This window comes from Parasteatoda tepidariorum, chromosome 3 (genome assembly GCF_043381705.1).
Source record: "Parasteatoda tepidariorum isolate YZ-2023 chromosome 3, CAS_Ptep_4.0, whole genome shotgun sequence".
Taxonomy (NCBI): Eukaryota; Metazoa; Arthropoda; class Arachnida; order Araneae; family Theridiidae; genus Parasteatoda; species Parasteatoda tepidariorum.
This window is the reverse complement of record NC_092206.1, coordinates 94,260,527-94,288,499: the sequence shown is the minus strand read 5'-3', so window position 1 is coordinate 94,288,499 and position 27,973 is coordinate 94,260,527. Positions and strand designations below refer to the sequence as shown.

Below are 27,973 nucleotides of genomic sequence, written 5' to 3'. Positions count from 1 at the left end.
TATTAAAATACAACTATTCATTATAAAAAAGAGATTTAATACAAGATAAAAGAAGTATAAAAGAATTGAAAAATGGGTTTTTGATCGATAAAAATCATATACTGCGTGTTTCTGAACAAAAACACTCAAGAATATATTTGTTAAATGCGTGCAGATATTTAATTAACCATTATAAGAAAAAAGGTTTTGGCAATATTGGTATTGAGTTTTGATTTCGTGCAAAAAGTTGTGCGTAAATTGTAAAAAAGTTAGATTGTCATATTAATATATTTTAATCTTGGGTGTTTAAAAGAATTTCTTAATCAATGGAAGGTAATTGAAATTTTTTAAAATTAATTTTTGCGTATTTAATAGTTCCTAATTAAATTACATGCACGCTTTTTCGAATAAGAGGTCAAAATTGAAATTAGTTCAAGTAGTGGATAAAATTAAGATGAAGTTCTCTAAAAAAATATTAATGTTTCATGTTCTTCGCTCAAGCTATTTGACTTTGTATTCTTTTTCCATAACCTGAGCCTGAAAAACTAGTATGACCTATTGTCCCTAAAATCTTATTGCCGGTAAATGTCATTGCAATTGACTATGCATAAATTACTATGCATTTTCTCAACTTCATTATATTGAATTACAGTTTTACGAGAGTTGAAATTTTCCTTTGACGCGTTTTGATTTTGTAAATGTCATTATTGTTGAAGGGTATTTTCAGGCTATATTCTTTAATATAATTCAATTATCTCTTTTTATAATTTTATTGTATTGCATTTTCACTCTATGTTTTCTTTAATTTTGATGTTTCATCTTAAAGGTATTAATGCAATTTTAATTATGCTTGTCTCTGTTGTAATTTTTACTTTGTTTAATTCAAATAATCTTGTATTTGCAGCAATTAACGTACCTTCAGAAGGAGTGTGTTTTGTATAAAATTATGGCTAATATTGCATCGTTTTTTTTATTATTATAATAACTTCAAGTGATTGATCTTTCGTAAATTTATCTAAAAGATGCAGAAATTTTTTTTCTTTTCGTTATTTGGCAGTTAATTCTCGGATTGTCAGAAACTTATTTTAAATGCTTGTTACATAATTATGTATTAAATTTTTACTGTGATTTGGGGAGATTTCCATCTTGTGGTAGAATTATCCCTAAGTCTTGGCAACTTCCGGGCAGCTTCCACTCGAGAAACTAAGAAAAAATATCACAGAAGGGGATTAACATGAAAGGTATAACTCGTATCCACCCCCTGGGCAAGCATCTAAAAAATTTTTTAAGAAAATATTTGAAAGTTTAAAATTTATTTGGCACCTTTGCGATTGTAGTTGGTGCGACAGATCACGATGCGGAAATATCCCCTGTTGAGGGGGTCGATAAGCGGACTGTATGACGAATAATTAAGGGTAAACGATAACTATTTAACAATTTATTAATGAAGCGATGAATGACGCCATTATGCAGACATCCGACTATAACAGAACAAAAAACAACAGGAGCTCTTCTTTCCTCCAAATTAAATAGATAAACGTAGCCATAACCGAGTGTGGCGCCAACATCCCCTTTGATTTATGTCCAGGGTCATTAGAAAGATTTCCATGTCCTTTCTCAAACTTAAATAATTGTCCAGTTTTGGTGACTTTAGGGAAATAGCTCGCACAAAGAATTTAAAAAAGAAAGGGAAGGAAACATTTCGGGAGTAAGGAGCTTTGCACAAATCTTGACATATTTAAAAAAAATAAAATGTTTGCATCTTCAAAATCCCTATGACGCCTTCACAATAGTTGGCGGGAATAGGTATTAATTCAGAAGCATCCCCATTTCGTGTTAAGAGAGTATTTAACTAGACAATCACTCAGCTCCACTAAAATTTAGCATCACCTAAAACCTCAGTGAGCTATGTGAGATATGTACTGGTAAGTTTACTTATGGATCCACTATTCCTGGTTTGCTATTGTGCTTACGAGGTTGTAAATTGTTTGCCAATATCCACTAAAAGCACATAGATTTTAGCTGTGACTCTGTGGAATTTTTTGACAGACAATTAACACTGTTACTTTTGGAGAGGACTTCCACATCCCTGTTATACTCATTTTTCTTTCAAATGGAAAATCATTTGTCCATTATTTTGAATCCTTTTATTTTCACCATAAAGTCCTGTTCGCAGAACTCGACTTGGAGATGACGTAATTACTGTTAGTTACAAGGTTAGCTCCAAAGAAGAATGTGAGAGAGAAGATACTGAACACCGGGCTTTTAACTTCAACCTAATCTACTTAAATTTGATGCCAACAGTTTACTTCAGAAATATTAAACTTAATAAAATTAAAAATATATATTGATTTCTTAATGTGCAATGCAACAGCTTGTCTCCTTGCAAGCCATCACACTATTATCAATCGAGGTAGAAACAAATGTCTCCTAAGTAAACAAATTCTTAAATGTAACAAATAATGTGAGTTAGCCAATGCTGTTGTTAATCAATTAACATTACAACTCTTAAGGTTATTTTTTATTATGTTGACATTCTATCATTACAACAAAAGTTATTCAGAAGGTTTTTTTGTTTATTGTAAACATAGCATTTATGTATCTCATTTAACTTAATTGATTAGGTATAAGTAGATAAGCTTGATACTAATACAAAGTTTAGACTTTTGACTACTTCAATGCATGAATTATTATTAAATAAGACTGAGTCATAACTAAATTATTTTTTCATTTATATAATTCATCTATACTGTATTAATCATTGTGTGTTTATTATTTTTCAACAGACGTTCAAAGTTGGTGGGAAGTGCCTGCTATTACACATTTCTGCTCAGTTTTTCGGGCAGCATTTAATCTAATATACTTTGATGTTGAGGTAAGTGTCTGTTGCCATTTTTTAATATATTTAAAGTAATTTATATTATTTTTATTAGTCAAATTATGTCATTCCATTTTTTTTTCCAGGAACTTGAAGCAGCTATTCTTAACATGCAGGATCCAGAAATATCAATATCACTGGATCAATTGATTACTAAACTTTTGGAAGGTTGCTATGATGAAGGAGAAGTGAAGTAAATATAACTTCAAAGATTTAAGCAAAAGATTCATTTATTTGCTCGTTTGTGTAAATTGTTTGTTTCTTTATAAAAGAAAACTAAAACTACAAGGCAGTAAATAATGCTAAAATTTTGCATGAGCCCACAATATTTTTATAGCTTAAGATACTAAAAACATGATACTTAGCACAGGGAATATTTTAGTTCTAAAGTTACGAGCATTAATAGAATTTTTACTTGCATTTCTTTTTTAAACAGAAATATTAAGAATTTTTAAAATGCTAATTTATGTAGGTTATATAAAGAACTTTTTGGTCATCGAAACTTTATGAAAATGTACAAAATGCAAACATATTTATTGCAAAGTAGTAATACTAACTAAAAATTTATTAAAAATGTCAGAAATTTTCAGTTTTAACACTTGATGTTTGTGTATACTACCCTTTTGCAGCATTAAAATACCATATGTCAATTACAGCTCTAGTGCCAGATTGTTAATCTGCACTTAAACTCTTACATTAGTGTCAAGCATTGTTACTGTAGAGCAGAGGTTGCCAAGGTGGTCTATATAGACCCCCAGGGATCTATTTAACAAAAGCGGGGGTCGATCTGAGACAGGGGGGCGAATGGGGGTCGATCCGAATCGGAAGGATCGATTGTGGGTCGGAAAAAAAAACAGTTCTCAATACGCAAATCACACATACCTCATTAAGTATGTAAAATTTGTGAATTTTTTTTATAATTGACTCAATATCAGTTTCTTTATAAAACATAAATTAATAAACGTGTATTTATTGGGGTGAAACAAGTATTTACGTACCACCGAGCAGTGGCACGAACTCAGCGCAGTTTATAAGTCATATGCATATGTGCGCTTGTCCAAATGTCACGTGTGACGAGCATTGACGTTACAAATGCAAATATCATACGTAGTTTCAGCTATCTTTGCAGACTGTGTTGAATATTTGCAGTGTCATTATTAAAACTTTTATAGCTTTGGATAATTAGTTATTGTTTCGATAAAACCATTCGTTTAGTTTAGATATCAATTTTAATTATCAATTTTAATTATCAATGCATAAAAAAGAATGTAAGCATTATTAATATGGATTAGTACAGCCCGCGACAAAACTATAGCACACTTTGTGTTTTTTTACAAAAATTACAAAATTGGCCAATTTTGACGAAAATTTAAATTGACCAATTTTGAACCCAATATAGCGAACCTTGCAAAAAACACCAGGCACACCCATCTCATTGATCAAGAAGTAGTAAATCTTTCGTTACTTTACTTAGTATGTCTACTTATGCATAATTACTTATTATTTAAAAATAAGGTATTTAGATTTCAATGTTAATATATTTTTCATAAAACTATTGTTACACAATGTACTATTACTTTAATAAATGTTTAAAATCATAAAATAAATGTACAAACACAGTATCTAATAGAGTTTTATTTTAATTAACTGAAAATTACTTTTGTGGGGGTCGATGGAGATTTCGAAAAATTATGTAGGGGTCAATGATCTAAAAAGTTTGGCGATCCCTGCTCTAGAGCATAAGTTCCAAGTTTAGGTACTATTGCCCCCTTGTGGGCATTGAATACTTCATGGGAGGTGTAAGGTTTATTGAAAGGATGTGGTAAAATTTAATTTAAGTATCAAAACTACTTTGAAATTAATAATTTTAATTTGTAGTGAATAACCAATGCATATTTAGCTCCGAGTTATAAAAGTAGTCATTTAATTCAATAATTTATTGAGTTATTAACTGATTTTAATGTAACCCATTGTTTACTGTTCTAAACAAAAAAAATTGTTCTGCTAGGTAGTTTGAGATGACTTTTTGTTTTTTAGAATACAAACTCATTTTTGTTGAATTTTTAACAAATTATTTTAATATTTTTTTTTATTTATTGTGAGCATAAAGTTACAATTGTTTGGGATCCTTTTTTACATAGACTACTTTCATAATTTTTTTTTTAAAAAGTTCAAATGTAGAATCCTTTGTCATTAGGAATTTTCAATAAATTTTTCATCATACATAAACTTCCACATTTATTTAGTTAAAACTTATAATGGTATTGTAGGCATGCGTTCTTATTGGTTTTTGAAGCTCTGTCACTTTATTTTGAAGACTCAAAATTCAGTTTAATTTTTATTTGCAGAAGTTTCAACTGGGAAGAAAAATTGAAAGAGTTATTTGATGGTAATTTGGATGAAGAGGAGAACATTCTAAATAATTCTTCCTTCCATTCACTGACCCCTCGCTTAAAGGTCGAAGTATTGTTTAAACTCTGTCACATTCGACTGGATGTTGCAGCTGCTGAAGACTTAATTAAGGTAATTTATTTTCACGCAATCTCGAAATAATCTTATATTTTCAAATAATTTTTGCAAATTTTATTGTGGGTGCTTTTTTTGGATGGTGTTTTCAATATAAATGTAAACAACTACAATACCACTACAATTTTTTACCTGATGTACTTCCGGTTAGAAAGTAAACAGCTTCTTACTACAGCTCATTCTGCGAGGCGATATTTTCAAACAGATAGTTTTGTTTTTAATAAAAGAAATAAATTATCTAATTTCTGTGCTCAAATCTGCTGTATTTCATAAGATATTAAGTAATTCTGGTGAGTTTGAGGTGAAAATTTGTTTTAATTATTTAGAGATGTCTTGTTAAAGAAGGTGACATGGTTGTTAGGCTTAGAAAGAACTCTCTTTTTTGGCAGTTCTGATTTGGCCTTTTTTTTACTTGTTTATTACTGTTTATTCTTGGTCCAAGCTGTGCACCATCATACGTTAGTGTCAGCGTATTGTTCCAACAGCGAGATTAAGTTTTTACAAATTGTCATTTAGTAACTTTGAAGTTGATATATTGTTAACAATGTAAGAAGTGTTTCATATTGATTCTTTTTTCAAATAACAATTCTTATATATTGAAATGTCTTCAAATGATGATTCTTTTAAACACAATTAATCGGATGACAAATGTGTGTATACAAGAAGTACTACTCAAGAGTGTCTTAAAACATAATGATCTCATTGTGAGCCAAATGGCTTCAAAACACACTAAAAACAATAATTATATCCCAGAAGTATAGATGGTACAGTTCAAAATCACAATTTAAGAAAATGGGCATAGAATTTTATTCCATTTTTTTCAACTTCTCTTATGAATTTTTTTTTTAAAGGAATGAACTAACATATTCAAATAAATTCATAATGTTATCCCATTTGCCTGAATTAATTCGTACATTTTTTGAAATAAAATTTTTTGAAAAGATATTAAAAGTCAATAGTTTTTTCTACAAGGTTGTTATGGGTGATATAAATTTATAATATTGAATTGGCATTTTATGAGTTTAGATTTTTTAAAAGCACTTTATCCCTTTGTGTTCTGAATGCAAAGAAATTATGTGAAAAGTTGTACCTGTAATATATCCAGCCACTTTGACTGATGTATGTAACGATTATGCGTAGTGTTTAATAAAGCAGGTACGAGGTTGAGGTAGGTAGGTTTAGTTGTTTAATTTAAGTTGACGATTGAAGGGGTGCGTATTTCGCATATTTCGTTATGTTCATTTTCTTAACACACTTTTTGAGCTGTGTTCATTTTCTGAAGTAATCATTTTGAGCCTAGTTTATAATAAAAAGCTCCCCTTCACAATATTACTCTTAACTCTAACTTGAGGTTCATTCTTAAATTCAAAAATTTTCCTTTTTTTTTTTTTTTGAAAAAAAAAAAGTTTATGTTTCTGAGATTTTTTGATGACATTAATTAACCACACCACCAAAACTGTTCTATCTTGCTCTTTACAAAGTCTATAAAAAATACTCAAAATCAATTTTCATTTTGTAATCAGATGCAGGTCTTTCTGATTTTTGTTGCATGGCTTATTAGGGAGTCATTCACTAAAAAACTTCAATTTAAATGCTGTGTAAATTAAACTGAGATTTGTATGGTCAGTTTTTCTTTGTTGGTCTTGGCAAATTTACACATTTCAATTGTTTTATTTTTAAATAGTTGTAATTTAATCTTATTTAAGTAGACAAAATAACTTGAATCTTTTTCAGATGCTATATTTTTTGAGCAGTTGATATTTTAACATCATTCAGTGCTCTTGTTAAAAGTTTAAGAAACTTGATGTTAATTCTTATTATAAAGCATAAAAGTGAATACTTCTGCTACCGTAAAGTAGAATTTAAGCAAGGCTGGGATAGCCTGGTTCTTTGGGCATTAGACCCATGTCCAAGAGGTCGTGAGTTTGATATACACCGGCCGAATACTCACTGTGTAGTAAAGGGTGATTGGGACATGTTAAATCTGTCGGGTCACAAAGTCCTCCACGTTCCCGTCACAAATCAATACTTCTGTGGGTTCTGAATGGGGATTGATATTTCTCTGGTCAAAATTATGATCTGTGATGAATGAATCGGTCTGCTCTATAAACAGGCTGTGACGTGTGTGTGGCTGAAGTCTGATTCTTAGCCATGGATGGTGCCACTAGGAAATAAGAAACACACCTTTTGCCTTAAATTTTCTTGGTTTCACCAAGCAGACTTGCTAGCATGTGGCATTAGAAACAACGGAATTTAAGAAACCATCTTGAGTAATAAATTTGCTGCATACAAAATAGGCTTTTTGATTTGTTGTAAAGTTCTTCCTTTCTGATTTTTTTCTTTTATTTCATATCTTTTGTTAATAAAGTAATAAAACAAAAAGATTAGTTAATACATTTGCTGCACACAAAATTGTGTTTTTTCTTTCAAAATTTTCCTTTTATCTCATATTCTTTTTCCTATTTTTAGCTAGCTTGTGCCTGTTAACTTCAAATGCTTATGTAACTTAGAAATAACTTGGAATCCTAGTAAAGGTGCTTAATTGTCGTGCAAATAATTAAAACTATCCCTTTGAATTAATTTTGTTTTTGTATTTGAAGGACATTCCGGCTGAGCATATGCAGGCAAAATGTATTGGTCAAGACAGTGAAAAATATTCCTATTGGTATTTCAGTGATGAGCGCCTCTATAAAGAAAGTCTAAATGCTGCGTAAGTATTATTAGTTGCTGCAATGTTAGTAATGTTATTTTTCAGTAATGATCTTGCTTTAATTCATTTATTTAATGAAATGTGAGTAAGCATGCATATCAGAAACGATATTCAATATGATGTTATGTAAAAAGCTAATATTGCTTTCATGCAATTCGAAATTAAAGTAATATTGGTTTTCATAATAGGTGATTAATAAAAATTGTATCAATTTTCTTATGCTAGAAATATAACTTATTGTAGAAGTTTTGAAAAATTATGAAAAAGCAAGGATTTTGCAAAATCAGGATTTAGGTTTGTTTTGATTTTTCACCCTTTAACAAAGTGGAATCACCCCCTTATTCAGAATTTTTAAGCATTATGGACTTAAAAACTTTCATTTACTTATCTGTATATATGATTACTCTTATAGTTGCTATGATAGATTAAACATACATATATTGACAGTTAGTAAATTGACTTTTAGTGTTTTCCCAAGCTAGTTTAATTTTCCTAAAATTAATATAAACTTTTTTGCACGTGAGGCTAAATAAAATATTTGATTCCTGTTGAAATCACATAAAAAAACTGAGTGTGACCAAATGCTAATAAAAAAGCCATACAATTACTTATAGTTAGCAATTTTGTAACTATTTTATTTATGAAAAAGACGATTTTTTTTCTTGTTTTTAAAAAAAAAACAATTATAAAAATTTCGAAATAAGTTTAATACAATTAAAAAAGAATGTAGGATTGTGTTACTAATTTACTACCATTACCTTAAAAAATTACATTGAGTTGCTAGTGTAATTCATCAAAGGGTTGCAGACCCCCTCTACTAAAATGCATCTTTAGCCTTGCATCCCAATATCACCACGACTTATAAATCTACAGTAGAATTTTGATAATATTTCTCAAAGTTAAAACACAAAGTTTTACAGGTTTTTAAAAGTTCTTTAAGTGTTGAGAATCTCTGAAATCTATATTATTTTACTGAATTTACAAGCTATGTCGTAATTTTAGTTCAATTTTAACTTAATTTAGTTATAACATAATTTCGATATTATTTAAAAATGTTGAAAATAAATTATCAAATTTATTTTAATTTACAGAACATATACAGATGTCAGTTATAGCTTACAATGAACTATGTCTTACTAAAAGTGAACACAGATCATAGTAGTTTATAACTGCCAATATGATTAAAAATGCATGTAAAACTTTTTCCTACAATATTGTCTTCTTAAAAGTAGACTATTACAATATATTATATTCATTCATCAATATTATAATAAATAATGCTTTATATTCATTTTTACAACATTGCAATAATCGATAAGAATAATAATTTTCGATATATTAATTATTGTCAGCTATAGTTTACAATGAACTGTGTTGTATTAAAAGTAGACATAGGTCATTTTAAAGTCAATAAGATTGGAAATGAATGTAGAGCTTATTACAATAATGTCTTCCTAAAAGTCGATAATTTTACAATAACCAATAATAATTAATATTGATTTTAAACATATTACAATAATCAACCATACATAATATTCATTTTCAGAATATTGCAATAATCAACTATACATTATAGCCTTATAATTCTATTCACTACTTAAAATGTTAAAAATATTTTAATTTTAAAAATATTTCAATAATCAACCGTACGTTATAGCCTTATGGTTCTATTCACTATTTAAAATATATATTCAGAACAGTTTATGCTTCCTATTTTTTCTTAAAGCCATTTTATTATGTTTTTATATTTATGTTAATAGGAAGCAGAATTCCCTGTCAAAGAAAAAGAAAGTTGAAAATGTTCCTGTAAAAAAGTAAGTGTTTTGTTATTTTTTTTCTTTTTACTCTCTATTTAATTGATTATTTGCTTGCTTATTTTTTACTTTACTTTCTAGTTTTAAAAAATATTTAATCATGATGCTATTTCAAACTGAGTTTTATTCTTAATTCCAAAGTATAATTTTGTTTTAAATAAATTAAAAGCACTGAAGGGAAAACTCTTTGTGATTGCTTTGTGACTTTAAGACTAACTTCATTCAGTCTTTACTTGGTTAATTTAAATTGGTAACAAGTTTACCAATCCAGTTTAAATAATTGTTACGCATATTTCAGTGGCAGCAGACGTCAAGGTGCTCGGAATATAAAACCTGTTGTTGTTCCTCCTAGTGATATCCCCTGGTCAATAGTGTGTTTTAATTTGAATGATTGGGAAAAACTGGCTCAGAAGTTTTCAAAGAGCAAAAATGCAAGTGAAAAAGAATTAGCTAAAGAAATTAAGACACATTATCTTGAAAACATCACAAAAATTGTTAATGAAAAGGTAAGTGTTGTGTGATTTATTTTTTTATAATTTATCTATTTAGAAGGAGATTATTCAAAGAAATTAAGAATGGACCTGCTAAAGATAGTTCAATTATGTAGATTATCATTTTTTACTCTATTTTCATTAACAGACTCTAAAAGTTTTTCTTTTTTTGTTAAATAGTAATGCTATGTATTATTGTATGTAATTATTTAATAAATATCTTTTGGTAAAATAGGTATTAGGATATTTTATTTTAAAACTCATTTTTACATTTGTCCCAGATAATGATACTCCTTCATTGCTTTTTCTTATAAGCCATTTGCAAAAAACAAGTAGTTATAAATCAGTGTTTCCCAACCGTTTGTTGCTCACCACCCCCATGCAGACGTTGGCTGACATTTATCGCCCCTTTTTTCTTCTTGCTTGAAAAAAAACCCCATACATTGTTGCAAGTGAGCGTCAATAAATTTGAATTTTATCTGAATTTAATTTAAATTAAAATGTAAATCATGAAGTAATTTTATCCAGTCACTGTGGAAAATCTTTTTTAAAAAAATGTGCATGCCTTCAATTTTTTTTTATTTTTAAAAAGAGGTGATATTTGAAGCAAAATAATTGAAACTAGAGTAAATTTATTATTTTTTTAATAGTGTAATCTGGAAAAATTGAAAACGTTAACAACTAAAATGGGAGAAAAAATTAATATTTAGAAAGTTAAGTTCTTCAATTTTACCTCTTCAATGACTGCCTTATGCTTGGTGGATTTCAGTTAAAGCCTGACTATGAGGCTTTATGTTCATCAGATTTATTCTTAGGTTTCCTTCGAAGCAAATGTTCAACCTACTTCTTTGTTTTGTGAGAAGCTTTACGATTGAATTAAATCTTCTTTTTACTAAATATGTTGACAGGACCCAGATGAGGAGTGATTCGTTGGCTTTATTTAAAATCGTGCATGTTTTAATGTATGTTGATCTTACAGATCTATTGTCTGAAAAAATTTATTTTCCAGACTTGTCGACGTCCTGATGATTCCTAATATGCAGGGATAAGATTTTTCCACTTTTTAGCGGATTTCAACTTTGCTCGCTTTTGTATCTCGAATTTCAGTCTTTTTATCGAAAACTCCGATTATCTAAAATTTTCACTTTTTTTAAAAATAAATGTTCCTCATTTTCAGAAAACTCGGCTGATGAACTAAAATAATTATATTTATTTCCGATTTTCACAGATAAGGGGAAAATTAAAACTACATAGCTGCCAACCCTTCCTCATTTTTACTTATTTTAGCTATTTTCTCTGCTTTTATGCGCAGAAGATTTTCCGCATTTTCCCCCGCCCGCCAGATAGCTTGTATTTTCGTAATTAAGACGTCGCTGCTTCAAACGAGCCTTTTAGAAGCCACGAGCCCGGAATCTGCTAATATTTCAATTCTTATTTCTGCGATTTTAATATCAAACATAGCTTTTCGTATTTACGTGATTTATAACTAGGACTGGGCTATAAATCGATGTATCGAGACATATCTCTTGTTGTAATACATTNCTTTTTTTTCTTTTGAGTTGTTGATATACAGGTATGATATTCTGAGAGAATCTCGGCTGTCAGTATTTTCGTAATTAAGACGTCCCTGCTTCAAACGAGCCTTTTAGAAGCCACGAGCCCGGAATCTGCTAATATTTCAATTCTTATTCCTGCGATTTTAATATCAAACATAGCTTTTCATATTTACGTGATTTATAACTTGTGCTCTGCNTGAAATTCAAAAATACTATATCGCGATACATCGCTATATCGTGATGCAAAACTGACGATGCATCACGATATATAATTTCTAATATCGCCCAGTCCTATTTATAACTTGTGCTCTGCAATTCTTATTCACGCGATTTGAATATCGTACATTGCAATTCTTATTTACGAGATTTAAAAATCCAATATCTCAATTTGTATTTATATTACAATTTGTATTTATTTTTAAGAAGTTAAAAGTGCTGGCAATATTTGTATTAATTTTCTGGAAAATTACCCTATAATTATTTGCTTTAACTTTTTAAACTTGATTAAAATTGCATTTAAAATTTTAATAAGATTTAATGTTAGGAAGATTTTAATATTGTATTTCTGATTCAAAGTGCCTAACACAATGTGTTTTGTTTCAGGAGCGACTTTTGAGGAAGAGGTTGTTAGAATTAGCTCCAAAGCGGACTTCTTCCAGAATCTGTAAAGTGCAGGCTGCAAAAAAACTGGAAGTATGTTCAGATTATAATTTTTTTCTACAGATTTTTGTTTGATTTATTAGTTTTCTATTTTGGTAACATCAATGCTTTTAATAATTTCTTAAACACTTTTTCTGAATCAAATGACTAAAATTTGGCCACTATATTAGAATGAAAGGTTCAGTGCAGATGTTTTATTGGGTGTTAAAATAACGTGTGCACGGAACTAAAGAGACTATGAATTGGAATAATGGAAGTCTTTATAATAAGGAAATTGTACTCAGGAATGTAAACTCTGTTTGCACATTATCAAGTGTTTCAATATATTATTAGGCTTTTTTATGTGACCCATCTTTTGAAACTTACCAAGTTTTATTTTTTGTCACCAGTGCTATTTTAGTAAACAATAATTTTTTTATTTTTATTATGAACAATTCTAATGGACAACATACAATGACAGTTTTCTTAACATATGGATAATGAACATTATTGAAAACCAACTTCTATCCACCTTAAGCTTGTAATAAAATTAGTACTGAAAAATTTTAATAGAAATCATAAAAATGTTTTTGTTTAATATCATTAAAATTTTAGGCATGGTGATTTTGGTTTCATTCTTTTGATTTAAATTTTAAATGCATGTAAATATGTGAATTTTTAAATTATATAAATTTTAATCAGAACAATTTGTGAATTTTTTTTCACTTTCGTTCCGAAAATCTGACGGAATTTAAATTTGTCTAGAGAGTGGCTACCTTATTTTTTATTACAATGGAAACTATTGATAGATTTCTTATGTGTATGGCCATTAAATGGTTAAAGAGAAAGTGCTTCTAGAGTGAAATTTCAAAAATAGAAAAAAGGACATTTTAAATTTATAAGAAAATTGTTTTATGGCCATCATTATAAGAGTTATAAGTAATTTTATTTTAAAGGAACAAATGGCTGCTGAAGCTGAAGAGGAGAGGAAGAGGGAAAAAGAAAAAGAACTTTCCAAACAAGCTGCTTTAAGAAAGATTCAGGAAAAAGAAGACAGAAGAAAAAGGGCAGAAGAAAGAAGTAAAATTATTGAAGGTATACATTCACATATTTTATCAGTTTTTTTTTAAAACCATTTCTTTGTCTGTGCTGGAACAGGGAAATCTGGAAGAATAAGTAAAATGTCAGGGAAAATGTGAGAATTCAATTAAAAAAAGCAATTGAAAATTAGGGAAAATAAATTCATTAGAGTTTAAGATGCTTAAAAATATCTTAGGAACAAAATTAGGAAATTTTGCTACTGACCAGTTGTAGCATTTTAAACAGTGGCCACTTTTTCAAAAAAATTTGGAAATTTATTAGGAGTAACAAAAGGGGAAATTTTGCTACTGACTGTGGGAATAGTAGTCATCAGCAATATCAACCTTCATCTATGAAAAAGTACCCCAACAAAGAATCAAGTTAACATGTCTTACATACTAGTGAATTGGAATTGTATTTTTGTAGTGGTAGATACACTACACTGGCTAGTTGTAGCATTTTTAACAGTGGTCACTTTTTTAAAAATTAAAGATTTCAAATGATTTAAAAAAAAAAGAAAAGAATCTTGATCATAGTAACGTAAGGCAATTCCTTTGAAGCATTTCTCAAAATGTGTTTCCTTTCTAAAATGAAGAAAAATGTTAAGAAACAAGCAGGAATTAAAATAATTTTCCGAATATTACTTCATAATTATCTTATAATAATTAAATATTTATTTTTAAGAAAATGAAATGCACATGATGTGAGTTTTCGACGAAAAAAGTGATTTGCAGACAATTTTTTAATCGTCATAATCATTTGTTATATTAATTTGCCCTGTGGTCACTGGTAACCTGTAATTTTGTCCTATATCTTGATAATTTTTATTTAAAAAAAAATCATGTTTATTATTTTTTTAGTGGCACATATAAATGTTATTTTATGTATAAGAATGACATAGCTGCATTACAGTATACCCTCGATATCTCAGAAACCTTGCTTTATAAGAAAAATATTTTTCCCCTTGCAATTACATATCCACCTAATGTTAATTTTAATTTCTGTATCGAAGGGTTTTTTTCTTAAAACCTTGCTATGTTGATTTTTTTTCAAAATAGTAAATGAATTTTTAACAATCACAATGTAAGTTCATTGTTTTCTATTAAATGCAAAATTATTTTTTTATAAACTAATTTATAAACTATTTTATTTCAAAACTTTAGTTGTTATACTTTATTTAGTTGTTATACTTTAAAATTTCTCTCAAATCTTAAAAATTACTTACATTTTAAAGAATTCTAATTTAAATCAACGTTTTTCGGAAAGCAATAATTATCTAAATAAAATAACTATTTATTTAAACCATTGACATGCTATTAAAATTTCATTGTTTTGAAATTTCATAATTTTTAAACAAAGTAAAAGAAAAAACTATTTAAAAAAAAATAGATTATGCATTAAGACGAGCCGCAGAAACATTTTATTTTACCTTTTAGAATATACAAAGAATATACAAGCATGTTAAAGCCTATTTTCTTGTTCCACCAGTATTTCTAGTTGTAAGCAAAAAGTTGTGTATGACATTTATTTTCTTATAGATAAACAAAATCTCACGTACAATGTTCAAAAAAAAAAAAAAAATTGAATTTTAAACTATAATATAAGTAAATAACTTTTGATCTAATGATCAGACTTTTTATATACTGGGATTCAATCTTAATGGTTTGAGGGTCACACACACAATCCCACACACAAAAAAAAGAAGTGAATTTTAAACTATAATATAAGTAAATAACTTTTGATCTAATGATCAGACTTTTTATATACTGGGATTCAATCTTAATGGTTTGAGGGTCGCAAACACACAATCCCAATGAATGGTTGTTTGTATGAGGGATGTGTCTAACCTTAACATGTTTACTGCTATCCAAGTACAGGTGGTTATATTGTATATATTGAAAAGTGATAATCGATGAAGTTAAATGTCTATTTTTAGCAACCATTTTAGTTTTTAAAAGGCTCGTATAAATTTTTTTAAAATTATCAACGTGTTATTGTTGCTAAAGAATATGTTTTCTTCAAAAATAGTTGGATGATAATATGCATCTGTTGTATCGACACAAACTGTTAGCAAAGAATTTTGTCTCTTGCCGGCACACATCTGCAGCAAAAGTGTTGAATATGCTAATTAATTTGTGCAGATGATATTTTAAGTTATGAAATCAAAGATATAAGTGTAATATATATTTCTTAACGGCAGATTAGGATTTCTAACCCTTGAAACAGGGGGGAAGTAGCTGTAATCTGGAAAATACGATCCCATTAACTGAGGCAGGAGAATATTACTTTCACTTTTTTTTGTATTTCGCCATGTCTCATAAACTTGTTACGCAAATCAAAAAAAAATTTTTTTTGCATATAAATATACAGCTGTTTACTCAAAGTTAATTTCCATATAAAATAATTTTTAATAATTATTTTATTTTTGGCATAGTTGCAAATCTTTTGAATTGTAATGCATGCATATTTTTACTCCTTGTTAAAGTATGTAATTTTAAATGATAAAATACAAAATTTGAGTGAAATTAATAAAATATTTCTTAAGTTACCAAATTTTAAAAAATCGTAAATATAAAAGTTTTATAATTCAAAAATTGTTACCGATTTTGTATACATTTTCTAATTTGTTGGTTAAAATTAGAAACTTTGAAATGATATAAAAATTTTCACCCTTTATAATTCAAATATTTTTCACCATTGTTGCAAATAATTAAAAATAAGGAAAAAATATGTAAAACAATTTTTAACACGAAGTTATTTTGTAGAAGCAAATTTTATAATTTTATGCAAAAATTTTCAAGATGTTGCAAAATTTAGGTGTTAAGTGTGTTGTCAAATGAATTTAAGGTGTTCAAACTTTAGATTCTATTAGTACTCTTCTAGATTGTGGCTACCTCCCTTTTTTGAGGGTCAAGAATCAAAATCTGTCAAAAGAATTATTCGGAGAAGGTGCTCTTTTGTGTCTGTTTTCATGTCATAGTATATCATCTGCTCGTCAATTAGCAGATTTAAGATTATGCCCTAGAACCAGCTGTGCTCTGTTGCAAGTTAAGAAAAGACCATTGCAGTATAGGATTTAAGTAATCATCTGTGACTTCATATAGTTTTGTTTTTTATTTCGTTATCATATCATACAAATGTGCTTTAAAACAATTTAAAAGCTTTTAAAAGTTAAGCACGTCAAGCAGAAATTTAATTTGTGCTATCTTTTACAATGTATATCACAGAATTATTAAATAAAGGTTATAGTTTCGAAGTCTTAAGACTTTGTAATCCCGTCATATTTTCATAAATAATAACATTCCTTATGGAAAAAAGAAATAACTGTATGACGGTGTAAGAGTATTAGATTTGGAACTTTAAAATTGATCCATCTTAAGCTGACATGCCTATTTAACAAATCAAATGCGAGATAAAGAATTTTTACTTTTCTTTCGCTGTGGAAGAAAATAGTTTGCAAGAAACAATATTTATTATTCTTTTTATCAGTTGAGTTTCTTTAAAGGTGAATAGAAAGGCATATGTTATTTAAGATTTTTAAGTATTATTTTTATTAATTCACATTACCTGTTAATTGATTATTCAATAAGTTTTGTGTTCCTCATTTTACACGATTTAAGAAACTAAGCAAAAGGAACGCTGTGCAATGTCGTTTGAAGAGTTGGCGATGTTGATATATATTTTCACTTGGTATCCATTTGGCGTACACTTAGATGCAAACAGGCTCTCTACATAGGGACAATAGTTTTTTCTCAACCTACAACAGAGTATAATACCGATCATCAGATAAAGAAAACTTTACAGGCTGTTCACTTTTTTTATTTTGCGCAGTGTATAATATTTTATTTCTGATAAAGTAATGAGCTTTTGTTTAAATGGTTTATTTTCTTTATATTCAGAAAGAGCAAAAAGAGTTGCACAAAGAGGTATGCTGAAAAATTTTGTCGATGACTATCAGGACTCAAACGATTCTAAATATGATCAAAGGAACGACTCAGACGAAAGTTATTCAGAAAATGAAAGCGATGAAAAAGACCATAATGAGCAGTCATCAGCTTCTGAAGAAGATGAGGGTGACGACGAAGAGTTATCTTGTTCGGACGAGAATGAATCGAATGAAAGTGAATCGGACAACGAGGAAGAGTCGGACTGTGATTCAGAAGACACTAATGGTAGAAGTTATATTCAGCAAGATGTTATTCACACATATGATCTTACTAAATGGAACTCTACTATTGATACAAAAGGGCAGAGACTTCACATTCTGCAAACTGCACCCAGTGAAGATATCAGCAGAAAGTAAGGGTATATTTTTATTTTTACATTAAAAGATCTACCTAAAACAAAGTTTGAAGCATTGTATGCTTGCTTGGTATGGAATTTTAAAATTAGATCGATTATTTCATGTATCATTAATCTTAATAATAGTTAATTATAGTATTTAAGAGAAAGGGGCCACTAGCGGCACACATGTGGAGTAGCAACTGCCACTCATTATCCTGTCCCTGACTTGAAGGCTGCAAAGAGTTTATTATTCAAAATATATAATAGAAACAAAACAGGACAAGTCTGCCTGTAAAAGAAATAATGTTTTTAAAGCTTTCAGTGGTTTGAAGGGCCAAGTTACCAGCTTATTGCTAGATTTTCTGGCATAGGATGTTTAAAAATACCAGTTTCCTTTCTTAATTTATTGTCGGCCCCTCAAACCACTGAAAGCTTCAAACCTTATTTCAAAGTATGAAAAATCGCATGAACTAAAGAACTGTAAAGTTACAAAATAATTCTAGTACTTCATGAGAAAGTGTCTCTTCCATTATTGTAGGGTAGTATGTATATATATTTACATACGTGCATATTTAATATTAGTATATCAATTTGGTGTTTTGTTTTATCTCTGCAAACATGCAGTAATAAGTTTCTTTTAATAACTTGAATCAGAACATGCAAAATTAATCTTAGTTTATCGTTTTTTTATTAAATTGAAATTAAATGAAAATTTATTTTTTTTCTGAATTTTTTTCTCTTTTTTTTATGAAGATGTTCGTGCTTTTTTAAGTTTTAATTTGTTTGTATTAGTTTAATTATGACTTTCACTGACAAACATCCTAGCAGCGCAAGTAAAAATTTTGACATTTTTTAGTACTTACTCATATATTTTTAAAAATTTATTTTCAATTTTAGTGGTAAATATGTTCTGTACAGTGGATTGATAACCAAAATATGTTAGCTTGTGTGAAATTTTGATGTATATCTGAAAAATACAGCTTCTCCTTAACCAATTTAACATTGAACCTTCTTTTAGAAAATGAGCTAAAAATGTTACCTTTTCCAAAGAAGATATTAATGTTTCTGAGCATCGGCTAATATTCTATATTATCTGGTGCTATGACCAGAAATACTCTGTTTGTAAACTGTATCGATTTATTACCTATTGTGAAATTATCATGCTATTGCTTATTTTACCTTCCACTTTTGTTGTGCCTTTTTTTCCCCATTAAATTTGACTTCTTTGTTTCAGGCGTTTAAGGGTTAATGAAGCTGGTAATTACAAAGTTTCTAAATTAAATGGTAAATATATATTTGTTGTTCTCAGTTAAATATGCATGTTTTATTATAATTATGAAATTGAATGCATTTAAGGAAAATACTTTTTATATCAAAGTGAATTTTTTTGAAAGTAGTTTTGCAAGTTTTTTAAGTACAGTTGAACCTTGATGTATCATTCTCACATCTTTTGTCTTTCCATTTGTATCATCTTGTTTTAAATGGTTCTATCACAAACGCCATTCTTATAATATTAGTAATACCCATTTAAATTGTTTTTGAACTTAGCAGATTCCTGCTTCTATTCAGAATGTCTATCAATATTTTAAAAAAAAAGGAAAAAAAAATCGATTTTATTTTGTTTTAAGAAGAAAAAGAGTAACTCCTGTTGCTTGTAATGAAGAAAATAAGGATTTGTCAATATTTAGGAAAACCAATTAAACATTTCATTTTAACATTTTCATCTCATGAAAATGTTGAAATTTGTAGCGTTATAGTTTCAAGGAAAGATTGCAGAAAATGTAGAAAAGCAGAGAGATTCTGATGAAGATGCCAAAATGGAATTGAGACCAATGCCAACATTTGTTTACGACCTTAAAGCCTTTGATATAATGGGGAATTTTCTGTATTTACATGAAAACAAAACAAATGTGTTTACTGATTTTTCTTTTGCCGTGAGTACATAATCGTTTAAATTAAACATTTTAATGCATATTAAAACTTTATTAATTTTTAAGTCCACCACTTTATTATATTTCATATGTTTTCAAGTTAATGCAGGGCTGATTGTGCTCCAGAAAAAATCCAGATTTTCAGATGTTTAAAAAAATCATTGATCACAGAAATTTCCGGAAATCAAATTTTCATAGGTGGAACTTAAAAACACAGTTTATTTTATTTGTTTGTAAGGGAGAGCCAGTGAGATACTTTATAAGCTTATATTCATGATTAATATTCATTTTTTATCAGTAAATAGTTGTTATAATCATAAACTCAAGAAAGAAAGACGTGTTTGTAAATTTTAATTACTTCTCCAGGTCATCCTAGCTATGTGTNTTTTTTTATTTTTTTTTTTTTTTTTTTTTTTTTTTTTTTTTTTTAAACTTAAGAAATTTTCCGGAATTTTGTCTTGGACTCACAATCACCCCTGTTAAAGTTAATACTTGATAATTTATAGTGGTGGGACTTAATCTCCTGGTTTAGATTAGCTTTAAAAAGGAATCCAATGAAAAACTAGATCTGATTCCTTATGAAAATTGAATATATGGCAGGCTATACTTTTAAGGTGTGTATCATAACTGGTGCTGCTTGGGTATTAGTATAAAAAATTGTTTTGAAGTAGTTAATTTTAAGGAGATCCTTTAATACTTCATATACAGCAATCCGTTCCTCTCTGAAAACTGGCAAGTGTGAAGTATTTTGAACATAATTGAGTAGACCCACAAGTATTCCCATATTTGTCATTCACAATGAATGGTACCATGAGAATGGTCAATCAAGGTTTTTTGCTTATTTTCTTTTATTTGTTTATCTGAATTTTAAATATTAGACAAAAATTCACAAATTCACAAAAATTTCATATAGAAAAATTTCAGTGCTTAAGAAATTTTTAAGGGTATATTTGCACTTTTAAAAGTGTGTAGTTTTCTTATAATTTATCAAAAATTCAAAATAAATTTTAAACTAATTGCTACTTTATTTAGTTTAGAAAATTGAAAGGTGATAGAAAATTTTTGATTGCATATTCTAATGAAGTGTCAAAAAGCTTACTCAAGTCACCATATAAAATTCCTAACAGATTTTCTCAAATATTTTTTTTTTTGAAGTGTTTGATTATTGCAATATCTCTATTTTTTTTACTTATTTAATTAAAGTAATAAAATTATTTTTAAAGGTTTAAACTCTGTGACACAAAAGGAAAACCATAATCGCCAGTCTTATCATACGCCCAATGGTAATTCTTACACTGTAAGTAATGCTTTTTACTTATTTTTGAACTTATTTGCAGATTTATCACTAAAATAAACTTCATTAGTAATACTTCATTAGTAAAGTAAAACATTATTGAAATAATAATTGTGCTTGAAATTGGTGTATAGTTTAGATACTAAATAGGTCTGAGATAATTTCTAAATGAGAAAATTTTGCTCTCAAACTTAAAGTCATGTAATAAAGCAAGATAGGGTGAATAAAGCACAACTAACGTATATACTATACTATAGATACATACATGATAGATACATATAGATACATACATACATATAGATACATAAATGACATACTATAGTTTTTAGTTCTATGGAGAACTTCCTTTCTTTGTCAGAATACAAAATGTGTGTAGACACTAAAGTAGAATCTTGCTTACAAAGCCAAATCTTGAGTATGCCCATTTCTATTCTTCTATTTGTGCTTTATTCGCTTTTATTTTTGCTTTATTATACAGAGTATACAATATGTTAAATACGATGATCTCAGAGTTCAAATCATAACAAAACACTCTCAACAGAAAATGTATTAAATAACGAAAAAGGTCTGATGTTAATACTACAATGCCAAATAAGGAAGCTGAATAAAATTAATCCTTTTACATTGCTGTGCAGAGCGCCATCTGTTGGGTTTTAGAAATTATTATTATTAACATTGAGAAATATTATTAACACCATATACAGAGTTAAATTAAGTTATATGCTCCATTTTGTGATTGCCAAAGTTTTGTGTCCAATAAGTGCCAAATTTTCATCTTTTAAATTAAATCAGAAAAAAAATGTTGGTTCAATTTAAAAATTTTATGGGTTAATGTCTAGTTTTTAATATATTTTTTTTTAATTTTAAATCTGAATAAACAATTTAAGCAGAATTATACCAGAAGATTCAAGTAAAAATAGAGGAATATAAAAAAACAAGAATGACAAAAATCGAACATACACCCAAGCATAATTCAGACATTTTGATGTTTCAATAACTGTGGTTCTTATATTGATTGCCTGGGCGAGTATTTTCTCCCAATTGGCATCTTAACGCATCTTTTTTGCTCTCTGTGCTACCTCATGGAGCCCATGAATTGAGTGCCTCATGGAGCCCATTTGCTTCTCTGTAAAACACTTTTGAACTACGATTCAGGGACTGTAAAATTTGATGAAAAAAATGCGTCGAAGAACAGTGAGTGAAAATAATGTATAAGTGTGAAGAAAAAAAAATGAAAATAATATAAAAAGAGATTATTAGTTATTAAGGTGTCAGAAGAGGATTGTTAAAAATTTCTGCAATTATTAGTGTTAAGAATTGACCATTTAAAAAAATTCTTCTATGTTCTTTACAAATGAGAATTATTTGGCTTATGAAAAAACATGCTAATTAATTTTATTCTTGGTACTTAAAGTATATTCTTGTTTTGCTTTAAAAGTATGTTTTTCTCTTAATGTTTAAAAAATATGATAAAATATATTTATATACATTAAGATGTATGTGCATGCGAATAACGAAAAAATTTTTATGTCACTATACTGTTTATTTTCTTCTTTTGCTGCAGAGGAAATCATTTTATAAAAGCAGGTAGGGAAACCTCAATTTAAATTTAACTTTAAACTTTTCATTTTTATTACACAACTTGTTTTGATTTTTGTTCTGCATGAAATAAAGTTCTCCAATAAGATATAGTTAGTTCTTTGTAAATTTAGAATTTTTTTTCGTTTAAACAATCGCAGGATGTTTCATAATGACTACTCTTAATATATATTTTTAGAATTCTTGTGAAAAACGATCCTAAAAGCGTAAACATACTACTTGAACATAATTAATATTTAAGCATGAAAAAAGTTGTAAGTAGCTTTTATTTAAAGAGCTTTTTTTTGACGATCCCTGAAAGAGATTGACAACTTCATGTTGCTATCAGAGTGTTCTAAAGAGGATGCTATCAATCATTTAGTTTTAGAGTTAAAAGTTAAATTAGGAAGAAAAAAAAGGTTATTTTAGAAAAAACTAAGCAACTCAAAAAAACAAATCTCACATTTTTAAAGTAAATAAATTTTAATTATATAAAATTAAATGTAATCTAAAGCAAAAAACATAATTGTTTATTTATTTAAAAAGTGTTCTATCATTCAAAATTGATACATTTGTTTTTACTCACAATTACATCAGCAAAGGGTCTTTTTAATTTTATTTATCGATCTGGTTTTCATGACGCCAACACAAGTGGCATTTCTGTACCATGAAAATGACAATGAGTAAAATTAAAGTCGCTTGCAAAAAATCATGTACCTTCGATGACATTCTGAAGTCAATGGAAGCAACCCCTAAAAACGACCACCCTCCATTAATGACCATTTTAATGTGCAACAGAGAGTGGTCGCTCCTGTGAGGTTTCACTGTACTAATTAAATAAAGTGCTTTTAATCCTCTTGGTATATAAACTCTTGTGATTGAATACTTTTCATTAATGTGACTTGATTTCTATGCATTTATTTAAATCTGGTACTTCTTAATACCGAATCCTTATCTTTTTCTAGTGTCAAAATTATGTGGTATTCGGCTTTTTATTTTTATTTTTGGAATGGTGCTTATAAAATAGTATAATTGTGATACAGCACTCAATCCTAGGCCTAGCACTTAGCCTTTTTTTCTGAGTCTCATCTATTGGTATGAATCAGGGTTTTTGACCTATTCACAAGCCCAAAAACCCCTGGCTCAAATGTTTTTTTTTTAAAGCATAATCAAAAACTGCCCTTTCTGTGAGTTGTCATTTCCTATTGGAGTTTAAATACATATAATACTACCTACAATACTTAATGTTTAATTTTATTACTAAGAAATAGAAATCTAGCTCAATTCAGATTGTTTATGTGGGATTTAATCTTAATCTCAGATATATTAATTCTGGAATTTTCCAATAAATTTTATTCTATGTATTCATGTATTTTTTGAGCAAATCAAATGGTTCCATTGGATATCGTTAAATAAACAGTAGTTCTGCAGTAAGTTATACTGCAAATGGTTTACTGATTTTATTTTAACAAGAAAATGGAACTTAAAGACATAAAAGGTTAAAAAAATATTCAATAAATTTCAAAAATGATTGAAAACAACCAAACTAAGGCAGCATATTTAAAACACATATTCTGCTTTATAAGTTGACCGGTTGTATAAGTCAATCCTCTATTTTTGATTATGAGAGAGCAAATTTCCGGCATATCTGGTGTAAACATTGACTGCTGAAAAAAAATCAATTATGAAGATTTCTAAGATTAAAAAACATAAAAAATTATTAAGTCTGAAACATTTTCCATTAATAATCCTAATTTTCGTGAAAGTTTGGGGGTTTAAAAAGTTTTCTTATACACCAGGATGTACTGTAATTGTCGCATTTTCTTAAATTTTTTGTTGTTGTTGACGTGACTTAAATTCCTTGCATTCTGCATCCATTACAAGGAGATTTAAAACTTAAGTTTAAATTTTTTTCTTCTTTATTCCTTTTAGAATCATAAATCATTTTTATAATTAACTATTATTCTTTTTAGTTAAAGCATTGACAACAAAACATTAAAAACATCCTCTTGGAAAAAAATTACTTTTTTTTTGTTTTTAGAAATATTTCTTTCTCTCTTTTTTTTTACATATTTGCTGGTAATATTAAACTTTTTGTAGTGTGTAGAATTGGAGGTAAAATGTCTATAACGAAATGGAATCTTAATATTAAACATGTTGTCTAGGGATTGCTGTCAAAATGCAATATTTCACTATAATTTAGGTGTGACATAAGGCAGTTGAGTGTCCTTATAGCAAGGATGTAAATGAATACAGAGATGCCAACTGCTCTGGACACTCCAAAATAATTTAAAAAACACTATATAACTTCAAAGTATATTTTGCAAACATTTGGCTATTTTTGCTTGCTTTTTAAAAGGTATGGCACGAGTGCCGCATGACATAAGTACTATAAAGTGGTGAATTATGTAACCCTACGAATTATTTAGAAATACTGGTGGATAAAAATCTACTAAATTGAATTCATTAATCCAAGAATAACAATTGATAAACTACCACTTTAAAAAATATATTTGCTGTCCGGAGCAAGTTGGCATCTCTGTAAATATTAAAAAAAAACAACACCTTCCAATGCTGTGGAATATCTTGTTTCCATTAGCAACTGCCATAAGCAAGTCTACTTTATGGGACTCATCTCGTAATAAACAGACAGTATTTGGTTTTATTTTATACTCAATTTACACAGACCTACTAATTTTAATGTATCTTTTTTTTCTTTTATTTTTTAAATATTTTTTTTAGCTTGTTACAAAATTATTGTTATTCTGTTTATTTTTTGTGCTCTTTTTTTTGCATTTTGTGAATTGCTTTTAACTGTTTTTCTTCTCAGAGCGTTGCGCCTCAACACTACATAAAAATTGATATTCTCAAACCAGCTACGAAACAAGCATCAAGTAAGTTTCCTACCTCTTTGTGCATAAAACTGTTAGAATAAATTTCATAGTTAATTCAAATGTGCCCAATTTCTGCCAAATGTGTCAATTTTTTCACCTGTTTTCTGTCATTGATTAAACAGTACTTAAAATTGCAAAAATTTGATATATTCAATATATAAAATTTTTCAGATTTAGTCTATTGGATTATCCATAAATTTTACAAAGACAAATAGAGTATCTTATCTATTGCACCGAGTATGTTATTTCTAAATTTATAGAGCACTTGAATAATTTTATAAAGATAAAAAAAAAGCTTATACAGTGCAAAACCCGTTTTCCGGAAATCAGAAAACTGGAAAACCAAAAAACCGGAAAGAAATTCCATAAATTTTCCAGCCATTTTTAAAAAAAATTTTTTTTTTCCTCATAAGATTTCAGGATTTTTCTTTTTTTTTTGAAAGATGTTTACCTTACCATCATTTTGAAAATAATCATTAGTGTATTGCTTCATCGTTTCTTCTTTTTAAGATTATTTCCAATTATTTTTTTTTAGTTGGGTTTAACAATAAAAAAAACGGCTTTTTGTAGCGATTCATAAAACCGGAAAAATCAGTTATCCGGAATAGCGATGGTCCCGATTGTTCCGGATAATCGGTTCCCTACTATATTAAATTCAAGCTAACTTATTTAAACTTGTTATCAGTAAATTATAAATATTTATCTGAAACTTTTATTACTGAAATCAATAATTGGATTACAGTTTCAAAATCTCTGAACTGTGATCCAATTATTGGTGGTGTTAAATTATAATTCAATTCAAACTATATATTCAATACATTTTACATATTCAATGTATTATACAGACCAATTTAATTTTTTTAGATATAAATTTGGTTTTACAAATAATTGTAAATATAGGTATTGCATTGTGATTTTATGGGAATGATCCTGAACACTGAAAATGGCCAAATGTAAATTTTAGTTCGAAATATCGTTTTTAAAATATATTCTAAAAAAAAAAAGAATTTTGTTTTAATTGTTCAAAACTATTATGAACTTGGAGTTCAAAAGTTTTTTTTAGTTATAATTTGAGTTTATGCTAGTTATATCCCATGTGATTCAATATATTAAAATCTGAAAAATACATTAGTAAATATTTTAAATTACAAATACATTAACAAAATAATAAATAAACCAATATTTTACATTAAAAATAAGTAAAAATTAATTTTAAAATGCAATGCTTTTTAAATGAGCTGTAATTGCATTTGAAGTTAAGTGTTTTAACTATTTTTATACATTATAGATTTGTGATACATGCACTTTTGTGCAATTTTAAACAGTGTTAGACAATTTAATCATTTTTAGAAACAGTTTCTAGATATTTCTAGAACAATGTTAGACAGTTTTAATCATCCAATAATTTTTAGAAACAGTTTTTAGACATTTCTAGAACACTGTTAGATAGTTTTAATCATTCAATCATCAAAGACTTTGACAATTTTGAACATTTTTAGAGTTTTTATAAAGTTTTGTTTAGTAAATCCTTTCTATCCCATCTAAAACCTTAACCTTGTTGTGTATAAATTGTTATTTATAATAGTTTTAAAATTGGATTAATGACCTAAGTTAATCAAAATTGTATAAATTTCAATTGTTTATTGTTTTTCCAGATTAATGTTAATTTTTCTGACTCATTCATGTAAAACTACACTCTTAAGAAGTTTGGTCTTTGTTTCCTGCATTTTCTATGAATTTGTTCGTGTGTTTTCCAATTCAACAGTTTTGTTTATCATGTTTTTGTTACCCATAAAGACTGTTTTAAAGCATTTGTATATTTTCTTAAGCTATCATCTATAATTGTATTTAAAAAAAGGAATCTAGCCAATTTTTAACTTACTTGTAAAGGTTTTTATGACGAAAAAGGGATTTTGCCTCCTTTTTGTAAATCTTAAACCTATATGAGAGCAATTTCCACATTTATTAAGTTACTTATTGGTATTTTGAATTATTTTTTATTTATTGAATTTTTTTTCTATTGAATTTAGTTTACCAAATTTTTAAGGATTTTTCAAAGTTAATAGTTTTTTAAAGTTCAAGTTTTGAAAAAATACTTACAACCTTAAAGTCTAATGTTGGGTAACTATTTCAACAAATAAAATAAGAAATATTTTGAAACATTGATTAGTTAAGGGGTCTCAGTGGGTTGAGGTTTATGTAAAACCAAATTATTTGATCATTCTCTGACAGTTTAAAAAATAATAGAACTCAGATTTTTTATTGTTATATTTTATGCCTATAATATGCTCAGTTATATTTATAATTTATAAAATCTCT

At 28.0% G+C, this 27,973-nt stretch overlaps 1 protein-coding gene across 1 annotated transcript; it reads left to right on the top strand.

Annotated features, from left to right (window-relative positions):
• Positions 1 to 171: 171 nt before the first annotated feature.
• Positions 172 to 27,465, top strand: LOC107451731 (chromatin remodeling regulator CECR2). The gene is made up of 14 exons (XM_043054843.2): positions 172 to 312; positions 2,766 to 2,854; positions 2,944 to 3,050; positions 5,206 to 5,380; positions 7,984 to 8,093; positions 9,854 to 9,907; positions 10,206 to 10,413; positions 12,558 to 12,647; positions 13,550 to 13,688; positions 17,573 to 17,972; positions 19,192 to 19,241; positions 21,112 to 21,185; positions 25,591 to 25,654; positions 27,310 to 27,465. Exons 1-14 carry the CDS (start codon positions 306 to 308, stop codon positions 27,312 to 27,314), a joined length of 1,572 nt encoding a protein of 523 aa, XP_042910777.1. The 5' UTR covers positions 172 to 305; the 3' UTR covers positions 27,315 to 27,465.
• The last annotated feature ends 508 nt before the right edge of the window (positions 27,466 to 27,973 follow it).

What these genes read in the sequence shown, in the direction of transcription:
- LOC107451731 (XM_043054843.2), top strand. An exon ending in AAAGAAAGTCTAAATGCTGC is followed by an intron (nt 8,094 to 9,853) that starts GTAAGTATTATT and finishes TTATGTTAATAG; the next exon opens with GAAGCAGAATTCCCTGTCAA. An exon ending in AGTGAAGATATCAGCAGAAA is followed by an intron (nt 17,973 to 19,191) that starts GTAAGGGTATAT and finishes TCTTTGTTTCAG; the next exon opens with GCGTTTAAGGGTTAATGAAG.